The 15,585-nt window shown below is 36.9% G+C and overlaps 1 protein-coding gene across 7 annotated transcripts in view; it reads right to left on the reverse strand.

Annotated features, from left to right (window-relative positions):
• ubr5 (ubiquitin protein ligase E3 component n-recognin 5) overlaps window positions 1-15,585 on the reverse strand; it is a 58,583-nt gene that overhangs the window by 30,340 nt on the left and 12,658 nt on the right. For 4 of the 7 annotated variants that reach the window (XM_081388910.1, XM_081388908.1, XM_081388914.1 and 1 more), the window contains exons 8-27: window positions 15,430-15,579; window positions 13,772-13,983; window positions 10,937-11,056; window positions 9,783-9,893; window positions 8,987-9,141; window positions 8,251-8,368; window positions 7,825-8,009; window positions 7,622-7,731; window positions 6,474-6,586; window positions 6,061-6,204; window positions 5,197-5,308; window positions 4,956-5,110; window positions 4,665-4,862; window positions 3,870-4,080; window positions 2,817-2,943; window positions 1,334-1,485; window positions 1,153-1,248; window positions 475-598; window positions 294-391; window positions 56-210 (exon numbers count right to left, since the gene is read on the reverse strand). In XM_081388910.1, the coding sequence (XP_081245036.1) occupies window positions 56-210; window positions 294-391; window positions 475-598; window positions 1,153-1,248; window positions 1,334-1,485; window positions 2,817-2,943; window positions 3,870-4,080; window positions 4,665-4,862; window positions 4,956-5,110; window positions 5,197-5,308; window positions 6,061-6,204; window positions 6,474-6,586; window positions 7,622-7,731; window positions 7,825-8,009; window positions 8,251-8,368; window positions 8,987-9,141; window positions 9,783-9,893; window positions 10,937-11,056; window positions 13,772-13,983; window positions 15,430-15,579 (2,846 nt within the window). The remainder of the gene's footprint in view (window positions 1-55; window positions 211-293; window positions 392-474; window positions 599-1,152; window positions 1,249-1,333; window positions 1,486-2,816; window positions 2,944-3,869; window positions 4,081-4,664; window positions 4,863-4,955; window positions 5,111-5,196; window positions 5,309-6,060; window positions 6,205-6,473; window positions 6,587-7,621; window positions 7,732-7,824; window positions 8,010-8,250; window positions 8,369-8,986; window positions 9,142-9,782; window positions 9,894-10,936; window positions 11,057-13,771; window positions 13,984-15,429; window positions 15,580-15,585) is intronic. The other 3 variants (XM_081388912.1, XM_081388909.1, XM_081388911.1) reach the window with 2 other exon arrangements.

A 15,585-nucleotide genomic window follows, 5' to 3' on the forward strand; every position in this document is an offset into this window, starting at 1 on the left:
GATGACTCAATCACAGTCTGCGTAAAGGGTCCATTGAAGGCTGTGGCGTTTGTACCTGGTTGATGTGTTCTGCTCCAGTCCAGGTGAAGCTGCATGTGTCGTTACAGCACAGGACGTAGAGGGGAGAGTCATCTGGATTGGTGCCTGATGGACAGATCATCTCCATGAACACAGACGCTGCATCCTCTTTCTCTCCAAGACCCGGTTCACCTGCACAAGAACACAAGATCCTAAAGGTCTCTGAATGCTTTGAACGCGCATCTAATTTAGTTGAACTGCATCGATGTACTTACCTTTGGCTATTTTTTGTGCTGCTTCTAAAACCGTAATGGCTGCTGGGTAAGCTCTCCCACTCACCGCCAACATGAATGGAGTCATTCCACGAGCATCCCTACCAAACAACAGCAATACAAACACTCAAAGAGAGCTAAAAGGAGATTGGCTATGATTTAGAGCTGCGGCAGGGCCACGTACTTGGCAGATAGCAGCTCTCTTAAGTGAGGTCGCAGGACGACGCTGTCACACATTAGCTTCAGTATCAGGTGAGCGTTGGCCTTGCGGTCTTTAGACTCCACTACTGATGGTTCAGATGAAGGTCCTTCAGAAGACACAAGAGAGATTGAAAACTTGCTAAAAAAAGCTTTAAATGATGGCACAGAGCAGTGGTTCTCGACTGGAGGGATCTTGACCCAAAAACGGGTTGCAGGTCTATTCTGAATCTCATTATCAGGGTTAATATTGTTACCTAAAACCATACAAACCATTTGGGTACTTCAAATAAAATGTACATTAACTGAAATGATATATACACACATATACATACATACATACACACATACAAATAAAATCGTTGGAATCACTTTCGGAATTATTTTATCCAGCTATTGAAAGATGAAAAACTTTAACAGCCAATCAGAACCCATCCTGCTTTAAAAGCCTCAAGCATTCAAAGTGGCAGACGACAAATGCACTTATAAGCAGATCCATTAGTGTGGATGCTAATATAGTTATAGTTATCTCTCTTGGAGTGAACGGCCCTTAAACACTGTCTAATCGGGTCACCACTTGATGTCCAAAGTAAAATCTGGGTCCTGGAGGAAAAACAGCTGAGAACCACTGCCGTAGAGTCCTTTGAGAGGTCGGTTCACGTACCTGGGATGGTGGAAGTGCTGGGTCCCTGGTTGGTGCCTGTGGAAGCAGTGGTAAGGGAGCCCACTGCAGGGGCCAAGATGAAATCAATGTCACCGTCTAGCGGAGAAAATGGTTTTGTAAGACATCAGGCTATAGCATGCATGCAATATATCTGTTACGGCCCAAGAACAGCTGAACTCACCAGGATCCATTGGTGGAGGGTCTGGTACCCAGCTGGGAGGCGCAATAGGGGGTGAAACCGGGTCTTGGTGGTCGCTGGAGGAAGGGCCAGATTCATGGCGGCCCAAACCTGCAGCGCGGAGGGAGCGCCTCATCATCTCTCTCAAACGCAAGCTGCAGAAACGAGAATAAAATCAAAACTGATAACTGTGCGTTATCGACAACCAAATATAAAAACTCCAACGGTATAGCATTGCGCTTGCAATGCTAAGCTCATGGGTTCGATTTCCTGTGAATACATGAACTGATAAAATGTATACCTTGACAGTGTTTCCGCAGTTTAAATTTTTTTTTAAGACTTTAAAATCTTTTTAAAGCAAAAATAAAATGAAAACTTTATATCCATAAAGAGCAAACCCATTCAATCTCAAAATAATATCTCAAGATTATTTTATTTAACTGAACAGGTTGCAACACGACTAAGTTTAAAATACTCAAGACGTGTCTTATTCAATATACATATGTATTGAAATTGATTTATGTCTAAAATAGACTAATACATACAAACTAGAGGTCTATCGATATTTGATTTTGCTGTTAAGATAATTTATTTAAAGGAAGGCAATAATAAGATTGTCGAAACTGCTCAAATCTATATACTAATTGTGTTAATTTTTTTTTAATCTTTCTTTCCTGTGACAGGGCAGCTCAGACACAAGCTATGAGAGTTTACAGTAAATTAAATGGCTGATATAATTTACTGTGTAACCTAAATACCAATATTATCAGGAAGAAGAAGAAAAGACAGTGCGGGAACTTTTAATTATAAACAAGCTCAAAATACACTGGGACTCTTACTTTGAAAAGTCTATGCATCACTACTTCCAGAAAGAGATGAGAGAGATACAATAGGCACTCTTACAACCATCTACAACATATTACAAAATGAACACCATAATTCATCAACAGTATCAATAAGCATTTGCTCAGCTTAAATGTGCAGTATTCATTAACGGCAACTTCTCTGAGACCCCGAGCCAGTTCAACATGCAACAGCGCTGCATTTTTACTTGAATATGCTGTCCTCACATTTATCTAATTAAATCCCAGTCTTTTGAAGATTAATAATCACATTAGGACATATTGTGATTCCTGTTTTACAAATTTAAGAGCTCTTAAAATGATAATTAAGACTTTTGTTATACCATTTAAGATATGATTTATGGCCCTACATTTTTATTTAAAAGGACCCATTGAAACCCTTCTTGAATGCAATGCTAAAAAGCATCTATGGTTAAAAGTGTCTGCCAAATGCACAAATGTAAATATAATATAATTAAGTAATAATGTGTAACAACTGTAATTTGTGCATTTCCGTGTGGTTCGGCTCCAATCTTAAATTTTCACCAAAAATCTTTTTGAGTTTCTGTTAAATTTAAGAGTTTTTTTTTTAATGCTCCTCTGGTGAAATGCTTTTCTGTATCCCAGTGAATCTGAATACTGACCCTCGGCTGCTGGATGACCCTGTGCGGTTCCCGGAGCTGTTGCTGGATACCACTGAAATGGCATTGGCAATGGCCTCGACCGCAGAGAGCCTCTCAGCGAACGTGTTCCTTTCAGACCGCTCTGCTTCTGAAACACATCGTACAGCAATGAAGTCTTCTCAGGCTGGGTTTCATAACCATCTAAAATCACCTGTGTTCCAAAACCTAATGTGCTGCCTCGCTTGTCATCTCAGAAAACAACTACAAATAGTCTTTAAAGCTCCACGTTATAGTGATTGTCATCAATTAAAATAAGTGTTTTATTAACTTAATAAAAAAAGAAAAGAAAAAAATTGTTAAACTAGAAAAAAAAAAATTCTTTACTTGAAATAATATCGACATTAACTGAAATAAAATGCTTTTTTTATTTCAGTTTGTTACTGTGACAACATTTCAAATTTATTTAAAGTTCAAGTAAAAAAATAAAATAAAACTGAAATTAATAAACTATATAGACATTTAAAACAGTAAAAACGACAAAACAACAACATTTCTATAATAGTTTTTTGTTTAAAATAGAGATTATGATTCTGAATAGACAACTAAATAATAAAAAAACATGTAATTTACTAAAGGTTCTAACAAAATGTTATTTTCTGCAGCAGTCCATTTAAAAATTTTGAATTTGGGGGGAAAAAAACTAATCGGTTTGAATGAATGATTCAATGACTCATTCACAAAGACTTCACTTGTTTCATTACTGGATGAATTGCCTCAAATGATTTAATAAATAATTATTTTAACAGTCTCTCGTCACCACTCAAGTTACTTTCAAATGGTGATTTACTCTATTTTGGTCGCTTCTGTATCCCAGTACTTCTGTGATAATATGAATTACTGTAACAGAAATAATGATCCTGTGTGGTTGTTTGAAGCCGTTTCATATCTGTGGGTCAGTGGCAGAGTGAATCGTTGTCATTAAGGAATAAGATATCGTATCGAGACTGCTATCTTTTAATGATTAATAATGTATATAAATTATACTAAAATAACGCTATAAAAATGCAAGCTTACCTTCCTCCTCCTTGGTTTCCTTGTTGCTGACGGGGAAGCAGACGGAGACGCAGGCGTGGAGGACGTTGCGGTTGCCGTCACAGCGGTGGCTCAGCAGAACGTCCAGAGCGTGTGGGTTCTGCTCCAGTAGCATTGCTTGCTCCAGACTGATCAGGTATTGCCTGCACGCCTCGTAATCACAGCGCAGCACGTGCTGCATCAGCGTCTGCTTCTAAAACGCAAAAAGCAAACAATATATTAACCGGAAATCGGGGCTTTACTCGCATTCAGTCATAAAAAAAAAAAAATTATTCTCCCAAATTTAAGGTCTTAAATATCTTAAGTAGTTTTTATTTGGGGCTTAATATGATTATTAAACTTCAAAAGGCGATGATTTAATGCAATTAATATGAGCACTACACATTTTAAAGTTGTAAAAGTGATATTTTTTAACTCCCACATCTTTTTCTGAAAGAACAGTAGTAGTCAATTTCAAAACATTTCAAAATAAATGTCTTGGTGTATTTTGGAATTGCTCATAATTTATTCGATTTTCTGATTAATTATTTGTGTTTTGGGCACTCAAAATGTTTAATATATATCTATATATATATAATTCCATATATTCCAAATTTAAAAATATAGTTTACTTTTCATGTTAAAAAATTGATTAGTTTTGCTTGTAAAAAGGAGAACCAATTATTGGATACATTTTAAATGCACCCCTGAAGTTCTTTGAGCACTCCTAAAAGTTTCTAAATAATGTTTAAATTTTTATAACTAATGTCTATTCTTTAACAGGCTGGTGTAGTATACCTCCACAGCCATGATGATGATGGCTGCCTTCTTTTTGATTGTGGAGTTAGTGGGAAGGTTGGCAAGCGAGTGAACTCCCATGCCTAGACTGGCAATAGGCGGCAAATCTAGCCAATCAGGGTCACGTATTCCACCCATACAGTCTTTAGCCATGGGATAAATGGTGCCGTTACCATCCCTCAAAATGATGGGACTCTCCTGAGGATATTCAAACATGAGAAAGTTAAAACAGGCAAGGATGGAAAGTCTCCTCAGGTGTATGAAACATATCAGGATGTGTGATGGTCTCACCTGGCCAGCAGTGAAGATGGCCACATTACGCTCACTCTGGCCGAGAAAGGCCAGGTTACTGGTAGGGAAGTGATTCTCCTGCTCCGCTTTTCCGGTGGCCAAGTCAAAGACACAGTACCGTACCCAGCTGCCGGTTTTCAACACAGCATGAACTCCTGCAGGACGCAAGACATCAGAGCCGTCAATGACAGGGCAAATTCACAACAAAATGAAGTCTGATGAATCTGAAAACAGTAGTTACCTTTGGAGTCAACATTCACAGCTAAAATTTCTGCTTTTTCTGGGATACAAAGTTTTTTAAGTGTGCGCTGAAAACAGTCTGGAACTTTTGGTGTTCCACCAGTTTTAACAACCTGTTCAAAAGGGGAACAAAAGTCTCTGTTAAAAATTCTGTCATGTTTGTTTTCATGTTTTCATATTTCAATAAGTATACAGACCAAAGGTTTTCAAACTGGGGTCCAGGCACTTAAAATATATTTGTAATATATATAATAATTTTAATATAATATATTTAAATACAAACAAACATATTACACACACTTAACGCAATTAATTATTTATCGTTCACCAATACAACCATTTCATTCTGCATTCTGCTTTCTAAAGACTAGTAAGACATCATGGTTTTTATTGTCTATTTTAAACTATTGACAAATTTTACATTAAGAAAAAATAAATTACATTAACAAATAAGTTTTATGAAAAAAAAAAGTATTAATCTCACATACGCACATATTTTCCATATAATATTTTAATAATTTGCTTTATTACAATGATAGTATAAAAGTATATTTAAATATCTCAAACAGTATGTTTTTTATATAAACTAATCTACAAAACATACAAATGCCTTCATATTTTAGGAATTTGGTCCCTCGCATAGAAATATTTAGGGTTCCTTGACATTCAAAATCTGATACATCCAAATTTAACATTTGCAACAATTAAAAATGACAATTCACAGCCTGAAACTGTTTTTAACAACAATAATTTAGGCCTAAAATTGTCAATTTATCCATCAAAATGGCATTTTGAATTATCCACCAGTGCTTTTTGAGATTCTGCAAATGCCAGTGCACTTTTACAGCTGCAAGTGTGTGTTTACCTGTAGCTCATCTATTCTGAGCAGTCGACAGTCTTGCAGCAGTGAGGAGGGGTCAGAGTCAGTGGGAGCTGCGCTCTGGCTGCTCACGCTGCTCGACGTCCCTGGAAATTTCACAGCAACATATGCACCATCGACTTTTAGCACCTTGAGTTCAAAAGAGAGAACTGTTGCAAATGAGGTGTAATAGCAAAGCATCACACACAGAGCAGAGATAAAACAGACAGGAACATCAAGTGTAAAAACACAGTATGCTTATATAAATGTCATCTATTATAACTGGAAATTCTTATTACATGAAAAGGTTATACATTGCAAAATTGAGGATAATAATTAAGCACAGTGGAGAAATATAATTCGCTTGTAGTTATGGTCTCCACTGGATCAAGCTGGCCGACGTGTACGCCTGCACCCACCTTTCCCACGGGGACGTTTTTAACGTCCTCCACGAAAACGACCTCTCGTAGAGGCCACTGCTCCTCATTCACCTTCTCCTCTTCTTTTGGAGCCGGTGTTGAGCGTCTTCGCTCTGTAGCACAGCAGGTCATCGGTTAGCAAAGACAACACTGCAGCCGCATCTTAGTATCTTTTGGCATCTCGCAGAAGATCAAACATGAATGTTTAAACGGCTCTAGTTAAAGCCAGCTGTAAGCTGAAACTCTATTACGGCAAGCCACCACTGGGTAAAAAAATAACTAATAGATATCGCAAAGCTTTCCCAGTGGATAGATAACATTAGGAATTGGAAAAAATATATATGTTACAAGTTTTCTGAAATCACATATTTAAATATGTAAATTACACATTATCCAATGAAATATGTAGTAATATGCATACATTTACTGAACAGAAATCAGAAATAAAGCTTGGATTTGGCGAGGTTCAAAATTCCTGTTACATTTTGTTGATATATTAGAGTCAACGTTTTTAACAAGGGATTTCTGATATTATTTTTTAAATCACTCCAGAAAATACTGTCAGAAAAAATAAATGTCACCATGTTTTTAGGAATAAAATGTATGTACAACATTTTATGTACAAACCCTGCAGTAAAAAAACCTTGAGAATACAGATAAGAATAAAACTGTCAAGTTTGGTGTATGTAAAGCTGCAGAAGTGGGGATTTCTGACTGAAGACGACATAAAAGATATGTGCTGCAAATGAAATCTACAGGAGCAAAAAGAGTGCAATAAAATGAACACTTAATTTATTCTGCATGTTTTCTTTTCACTAGTCTGAATAAATATTACGAAAAGCCGAATTGTCGTTAAACTACTTATGCATTTAAAAAGAAAAATGTGAGGAAGGCCACGAGAGTAAAGCGAAAAAACATGTTATACATGCACACAAACCAAATCAACAAAACTGCAGCACACGCCTAATTGGGAAGTTAACCATTTAATTTAAAACTGATTCTGGGCCATTATTATTGTCAAGCTATGACTAGAACACTTATACTACAGGAAAAAGTAGCAAAATGACAGTGGAAATGCACAGGGTAGTTTTTGGGCCCATATAAACCCTGTACAACAGCTTGTGGTTTTAGCGATTCAGTGTACATACTATAGGGCAGAGAAGCACTGCTAGCGATGGAGGAAGTGTCACTGCATGTGGACGCTGGTGAGGGCGGAGGGCCCATTTCCGTCTTCACCAGCTCTGGCTTACTCTCAGTCCTGACGACAAGAACAAGCACACTCATCAGCATCTTATTTTTAGCATAAATACCTCGGTGCATGTGCATGGCCGTAGAAAAACAGCCATCTTACTTGGTCTCCTGTGTCTTGGTGTTCTTCTCCATGTTTTTCAGGCTCTCGGGTGAGCGGAGCTGGAAGCGGCAGCTGTCGTTCATGTTCCACACGGACTCCAGCAGGACGCCCACTTTAGGGATCCCAGCGTTCACGGAGAAGGCCACGGCACCAGCGTGATATAGAGGGTTATTCCTCAGGCACACCTAAGTGAAGAAAGAGTGCAAATGCAATTAATCATTCAGGGTCTATGCCAGCTTTGCAGTGTTAAGATACAATTTAATATTAGTAAAAGCCCATAGTATTCTGATTGATTGACTGATAGCTTGATTAAATAAAGTATTTAACAAAAGATGACACAGATACATTTAATAAGGTAATTCTAAAAACTGAATTCTACAAATAAAGTACATTTATTTCTGACCTCCACCAAAGCATGATCCTCACCTGAGTTCCTACTGTGATGTTGGGTATAGAAGAGATGCCTGCACTAGACTTTGGCTTCTTGTTCTTGGCTCTGGCCTTTTCAAGCATCTTTTTTCGCTGACTAAAAGGCACAACACCCCTGGAGGAAAAATAAATTCAGAATGTATTCACAGATCACAAGCACGACAGCTCAAACCAGAGCTACACCATAAACTGAAATAAGCCAAAAATCACAATATGGTTTGTGTGATTATCAAATCTCGAAGGCTGCAATTTTAATTAAATATATGCACTCGCATTCAGAGTGAAGTGTGGCACTGTTCATTCACACGCGAGCAGCTCTTTGTTCGCAGCCTCTCAAAGTGGCTCATTTCGCAGTAAACGCTACATACAAACTTCATCTCTGCATCCACTCTGAGTTTGAGTCACTTTAAGGTGCATTTGGAAACACGTGCCAACCACCTACCCAAACTTGTAATGAGAAGCAATGTTTGAAAATAAAAAAATTAAGACATCCATAAATAAATATTACAGTTGTAATGTAAAAATATAGATATTTATATTAAACTGTAACATATATATTTATATTATTTTTCTTAAATACAAATTTTTTATTTTATAGAGAAAAAAATATATTTTTTATTTAGTATTTTTATTTTATTTATTTAGAAATAATTATCCAGCCCCCAGGCGTGTCCACAATATCAAATCTGACCCCCTTTAAAAAAAGGTTTGGACACCCCTGCTGTAAACTCACCACCAGTAAAGGCTGCTCTCCAGCTGAGCGCAGGTATACAGGGCACAGCAGTGCAGAGAGACAATGCGCTCTCCCTGCAGCTCTGGGAACGTTTGTGCTCCATGTTCTAGTTTAGCAGCAACAGTGCTCAGAGTTTCATCCACCCATGTCGCCACCTACACAATACAGATTGGTTAATGGAAATTTGAGGTCTGAGGACATTTTTGGTACGAGACTGTGCATCATTGATTTTTGCAACCGGCTCTTGCACAATCTTAGGTTACACTTTATTTTAATGTGTCCTTGTTACAATTATAGATTTAAGTACTATTAAGTAATATTAATTAACTACATGAGCTTATTACAGGGTTAGGTTTGATTTACGGTTAGTTGCATGTAATTGTGCATACTTTATAGTTATTACTATAGTAACTACAAGTGTAACAAACAAAGTAAAATAAAGTGTGACCCAATCTTACTGTATCGGCTCTTGTCATATGATTTTCTTCTCACCCACTCTCATAAAATGTCAGTAACACTTTACAATAAGGTCCATTAGTTAATGTTAATGCATTACTTAACATTAACAATTAGCAATACATTAATTACAGTATTTATTAATCGGTTACTTCATGTCCATTAAATAATATTAATACAAATTTAGATTTCAATAATGTTTTAGAAAATGATGAAATGAACATTAAGATTAATAAATGCTTTAGAAGAATTTTCATTGTTAGTTCATGTTAACTAATGTAGTTAACTAATGTTAACAAATGGAAACTTTTTGTAAAGTGATATCACAATGTCGTCTTACCTTGTTATTCTCGGTGGCCACAGTGGCTCGGATACTGTTGGCAGACAGGTGGGTGATCTTTTCATTGGTCAAGCCAAGGAAAGGGACACGGGGGTGATGTATAGAAGGATTCTACGAGAGCACAAAAGATTTATGAGATTTATCAAATTCAGTAGTGACAAATTCTTTGTCACGTCAAGTCACCTTTATTTATATAGTACTTTGTACAATACAGATTGTTGCTGTAAAGCAGAGTTACAGTAAAAAACAAAAGTAATAATCAATGATGCAAACAAAATTCTGCGATATATGTAGTCTACAATATCATCGCAATTGTTGTTTTAACGACATGCTATCTGACATTATCGAGTACATCCCTCACAAAAAAACACCCAGACAGTGCACGCAAACACTACGTGATGTAGTCTAGTAGGTTACACTAATGTGTGTGTGCATTAATAGTGACTTTAATAGTGATAAAAAAAAAAATAGTGAAATAGTGACATTTAATTTCCTATTTAACGTATCTTTTAATTTTTTAAAATAAATATAAATATTCAAAAACATCAAATCATTATTTGTTATGCAGGTTAAATGCATTAATGTTCCTATGAGCTGCATTAAACGGTCTGTGTAAATGCGTCTAAATGTCACTTCAGATGCAGATTCTGTGTTTCTTCTGCATTGCAAAGATTAATTATGTTGATACCGATTTAATTTTGATTGGCAACAGCCCTATTGTGTGTATTATTCTAATTGAATTTATTTATTAAATGTAAGAATTTTGAAACAAAGATGATGCATACATTTAATTAGGTCAGGAAAAAAATGGCTTTATAAAAGGTAAAATGCCCATAAAAGGTACAAATTTAACTTATTAAAAAAGGTCATTTCTGTCACTGCTGTAAACTAACCACCGCACAGAATATAAATAATATCAAAACTTTAGGAGTCAGCTGTTCACGGCAGTCCTAAACCTGCCAAAGGTACCAACACAATAAACACTCAGCAAAATATCGTCTAATTATCGTTAGAGAAAATCCCAGAAAATAGAGATATAATTGTGTCAATATCCCACACCCCTATTCTGCTGTAAAGCAGGGCTAAACACACAACAGCATCATTGATCAACTGAAGTCAGTTCAATCTAGTCTGATATGCATTGCGAATCTTACTTGTGCATTTCTGTAAGGTTCAGGCTCATTCCACTTCCACTGGTAGAGTTCTCCTTTGGTACTGACGGCAATCAGTTCCGAGTACAAAGCCCCGATGCTGACAAACTTTGTAACATAGTCCTAGAGGATCACACAACCAAGGATATAGAACTCAGCAACTATACAAATAAATGATTTATTAATAACTAAATTAATTCCAGGAAATTGGAGACTAATAATCTAAAGTGTTATCCAAGCAGGCTGGCCATTATATTGAAAGGTCAAATAAAGATGTGCAAGATTATTTAAAAAAAAAAATGTTTTGTTTTTTTAAATCTATCTTAAAATGCTCAAGCCAAGTTCTTGAAAAAGCAATCTTAAATTAGTTTCTGAAAAATGCTTATAACACTAAAAAGTTGTGATGTTTTACTAAAAATTAAACAACCATTTGTTACTTGAACAGTGGCGGATTTAGCTAATCGGGGGCCCAAGGCGAAGGTAGGTAGGCTATGGGCCCCTCCCCATCCAATCTTTAAAAGAGAAAGAAAAAAATATGTACTGACTGAATGGTGGATAGGGAGGTAAAGCTAATCTACGGGCAAGTAAAGGTTAGAGTGGAGAAAAAACGTCCCCTTTAAACCCTGCATACACTTCTTTACTCCTAAACAGTAACATGTTACAATGTTTACATGGTACAATTTCTGGTAAGCTATGTTTTTTTTTTTTTTTTTTTTTTGCTTGACAAATTTCACCATTTCGATTAAATTCTTGTCATTTGATTCAATATTGACTCATTTGGATAAATATTAGGTAACGTTTCACAAGATAGGCGTTACGTTTTCTCAAGAAATAAAAGCCCATAAAAGAAAAAAAACACTTATTGATCGATATTATGAATGAGGAATATACATTTCGGTAAGTTATACTGTATCTTTCAACATTGTTAATTCGTGTTTATTTACTATTAGCTATGATCAGTTCAAGTGCCGCTATAGGAATCTGTCACGTAGCCTACCTTAAAACGGCAAAACGGTATTTATTGTAGAATTGACAGAATCTGAGAGCTGAGATTTTTTTAAATATCATGATTCATAAGTAAACTGCTCAGTTTTGTCTGTCGATCTCAGTGTCCTCATTGCTTCACGATTTTTCTGTGCGTTGGACGTTGTTGTTCTTGATCTGTAGCCTATCCCCAACAGTAGCCGTAAAAAAGTTTGTCATCTTTGGCAGCGTTCCCAAATACTTATCAGCGTCTTTTCACTTTTTTCTTTTATTTGAGCCGCTTGGGTAACTTCGAAACTTTAAATTTTCGCGTTTAGACTCGTCTTGCTCTGTTTGTGTATTTCCCAGTCCTCCTGTTACTGCGTGTTGTTTATCTTTCGCGCCACGCACCTTTACGGACATTTTGCTTTCCTCCCGCTTCCTCCTTTTTTCAGCACGCTTGGGTAGCTAGCTTCGCTTCATTTTTACTCTGTCTGTTACTCTGTAGGCCTACACTCTGTCTGTCAATCACTTCTTTTTCTTCGTCAGGATTTTTGGCACAGCCAGGTTGTCACTTTTGCAGATGCGCGCAGTAAGTGAGATAATGGAATAGTCCAATGTAGTGAGGCGGGGGGCCCCCTCCTGTCTACGACACTAATGATTTGATGCCATTTTTCGCAAATTGAGTTTTAGAAAAATATAATAAAAAAATAAAATAAAAAAAAACCTTAAGCATAAGTTAATAGGGCATTTTGGGGGGCCCCTAGGTAGCTCGGGGCCCAAGGCAATTGCCGACCTTTGCCTAATGGTAAAGTCCGCCCCTGTACTTGAAATAGAAATCACCATTAATTGAAATAAAATAAAAAATAAAATAATAAAGTTTTATTTTAGCTAGTTGCCAAGGCAACATTTCTCATTTTCAATTAGTTTAACTTGAAGTACTAAAATAACTTTTAAAAAAACTACACAGACAGTTTAAAAAAAAAAAAAAAAAAAAAAACACTAAAACTTTCAAATTAAAATAAAAACTTAAAAAATAAAAATGAATTCAAAATATTAATAAAGACTAATCACTTTCAACTTAAAATAATTTAACAAAAATTAACAAGTTATACCATTTGACATGTGAATCTGAACTAATCTTGCAATGTCGTAAAAGGTCAAATATGATATAAAAAAAAAAACCTGACCTTGACATCAAGTATTGAGAATCTAAACAGGTGTTATAGCCACCGCATTACAACAAAATGGCTTTTGCTAACACCACTGTGACCGACTCGGCTGACCAGTTTGTTTAACTTCTTTTAAAAGAAATAAATAGAATTGGAAAAATAGAAAGAAATATTATGCCAAACTATTTCTCCCACAAGCATTTCAGCCTTTTAATAAGACTTTAATAAGACTTAGGCTCCACAAAAATAAATAAAATAAATAAAATAAACTGAAAACATGTTAATAATCATTGAACCCGAACAATTGATCATTAAAGGAATAGTACACCCAAAAATTATGCAAATTCTATCATTTACTCAGCCTTATGTTGTTCCAAACCTTTATGCAGTGCTTTCTTCTGCTGAACACAAAAGAATGTTTTGGTTTCCATTGACTTTCTCTGTACTTTTTGTCAATATAATGGAAATCAATGGGTCCGGAAACCGTTCGGTTACCAACATCCTTCAAAATAGCTTTTATATTTTACAGAATAAAGTCAAAAAGGTCAGAAACTACATGAGGTTGAGTTAATGAAAACTTTCATTTTTGGTGCAATTTTCTGTTAAATAGTAAGTAAGTAAGTAAAAAATACATCACAAGATGAAATGCACCACAGTAATCGAATGTCAGTCAATCTAGCACAGTAAAGGCTTAAAGGCCCACCTTATCAGGCCACCACTGGAGCTCTTCCCCCAGAGTGACAGGGCTCTGCAGCGGCACACTCTTCTTGTCAAGGCTCGGTTCTCCCTCGCGGCTGGTGGAGCCACGCTCCGCATCAAATGAGGCTCCATCCAGCCACCTCCTCTCTCGCAGCCTCAGGACCGACTCCCGCTCACGGAGCAGTTCAGAGTCTCTCTCTAAGGGGAGAAGGAGAACTGGTATGCAATAGGGTCACACCAGTGGGATAACAGTAAGCCACTCTCTGGGAAAGACCCTCGGAATAGTGAGATTTCATACAAATTAGATAGTGACTATAATATGTAATCAAAATTAATTCTGCTGTACTTCTGTGACACCAACCACCAGAAACAACTGACCATTGTGCCGTAAATGACACCGCTGGTGAAAAGGATCCATGACCATTTAGGTGATGGTCCCCATTTTAAAAATGATTGGGCTACATAGACACTATACTGAGTAATATCTGGCTTTGTCAGCTGCTGGGTTGCATTAGCAGCGGAAAAATCTTGCTGACGGGTGTCCAGCATTTGCTGAGATGTATGGGTATAAACTGCAGGGTCTTAATGGGGACTGTCTGCACTGCAGGGCCTTTCGCAGAGGGCTCATTAGGGGAAACGACGACTATGACCATGCAGGACAATTGGACACTCTCTCAAAGCACAGACACTCACACACAACACAAACATGCAGCAAGGTATTTGATAGCCATGGTTTATGAAACATAATTTGGTTAAGTTATATCCAGTCTGTTTTTTTTCCGCATGATTCGACTGTAAAATAGAGTGGGACATGCCCTAAACTTAAGCGGTGTAATTAAGTTCAGTAATTTATAGTTTCAGCAATGCAACTTGACACGTCACAATAGAATTCAGCTGATCAGAAATTAGAGTCTGTAATATCAGTTTTATAATGATTTCTACTTTAAGTGTTTTGAATTTAAGTGTCTCATAATATGAAGCTGTTTCTACTAGGATAATTTTGTTCAACTCAATTAAGTTTTAAAGCAACACCAAAGAACTTTTCCTCTTCGGTCCCCCTACAGGTTGGAAGCGGAATTGTCCATTACCGCTGTCGTAAATAATTTAGCCTAGAGCAGCCTACTGTCGCACACACGCTCTGTGTTTATCCAGCACCGGCTTTGGAATGAACGATGTCCACAGACAAGGTAAAGTATGTTGCATGATTTTATGAAAGTATGATGTATTGCGACATCAGAAACGAAGAAAAACTAAATAATGACTATTGTAACGCTTGCCGTAAAGCAAGTCAAATTTGTAGTTTCTTATGTCTCATTCGAACTACAGAAACGCAACCCGATCTGGCAAACTTGCATAGTGTGGTTATAGCAGATATAGGGCCGCAAAGCGAATGCAGAAGTGCCTTTTACCGTTACGACTTGATGAACCACTTTAACAATTTTGGAAACATTATTTTAAGGTAAAAAATAATCTTTAGTGTCGCTAAAAAAAAAAAAAACACCTCTTTGGTTTCATATCTGCATGATTGTGTTGCAAGTAGTTATATTAAACTACAACATTAACAAAGAACAAAGTGGTTGTGGCACGAAGAGTTCCACAAAACTTGCTGAATGACGTCATAACACTGAGTGTATGCAAGCATGACTGTGTTTTGGCCTTTACCTCGTGAGGAGCCGAGACGAGACAAGGAAGAGCGTCGGAAAGAGGGGTAGCCAAAGTAGCTGATGTCCTCAGAGAACATGGCGTCCGCATCAATGATCACGCTAGGGTGGGCGGAGTGAATATCCGCGTCTAGAAGGGACATCAAGTCTTCTGTAG

This window comes from Scardinius erythrophthalmus, assembly GCF_964197995.2.
Source record: "Scardinius erythrophthalmus genome assembly, chromosome: 16".
Lineage (NCBI taxonomy): Eukaryota > Metazoa > Chordata > Actinopteri > Cypriniformes > Leuciscidae > Scardinius > Scardinius erythrophthalmus.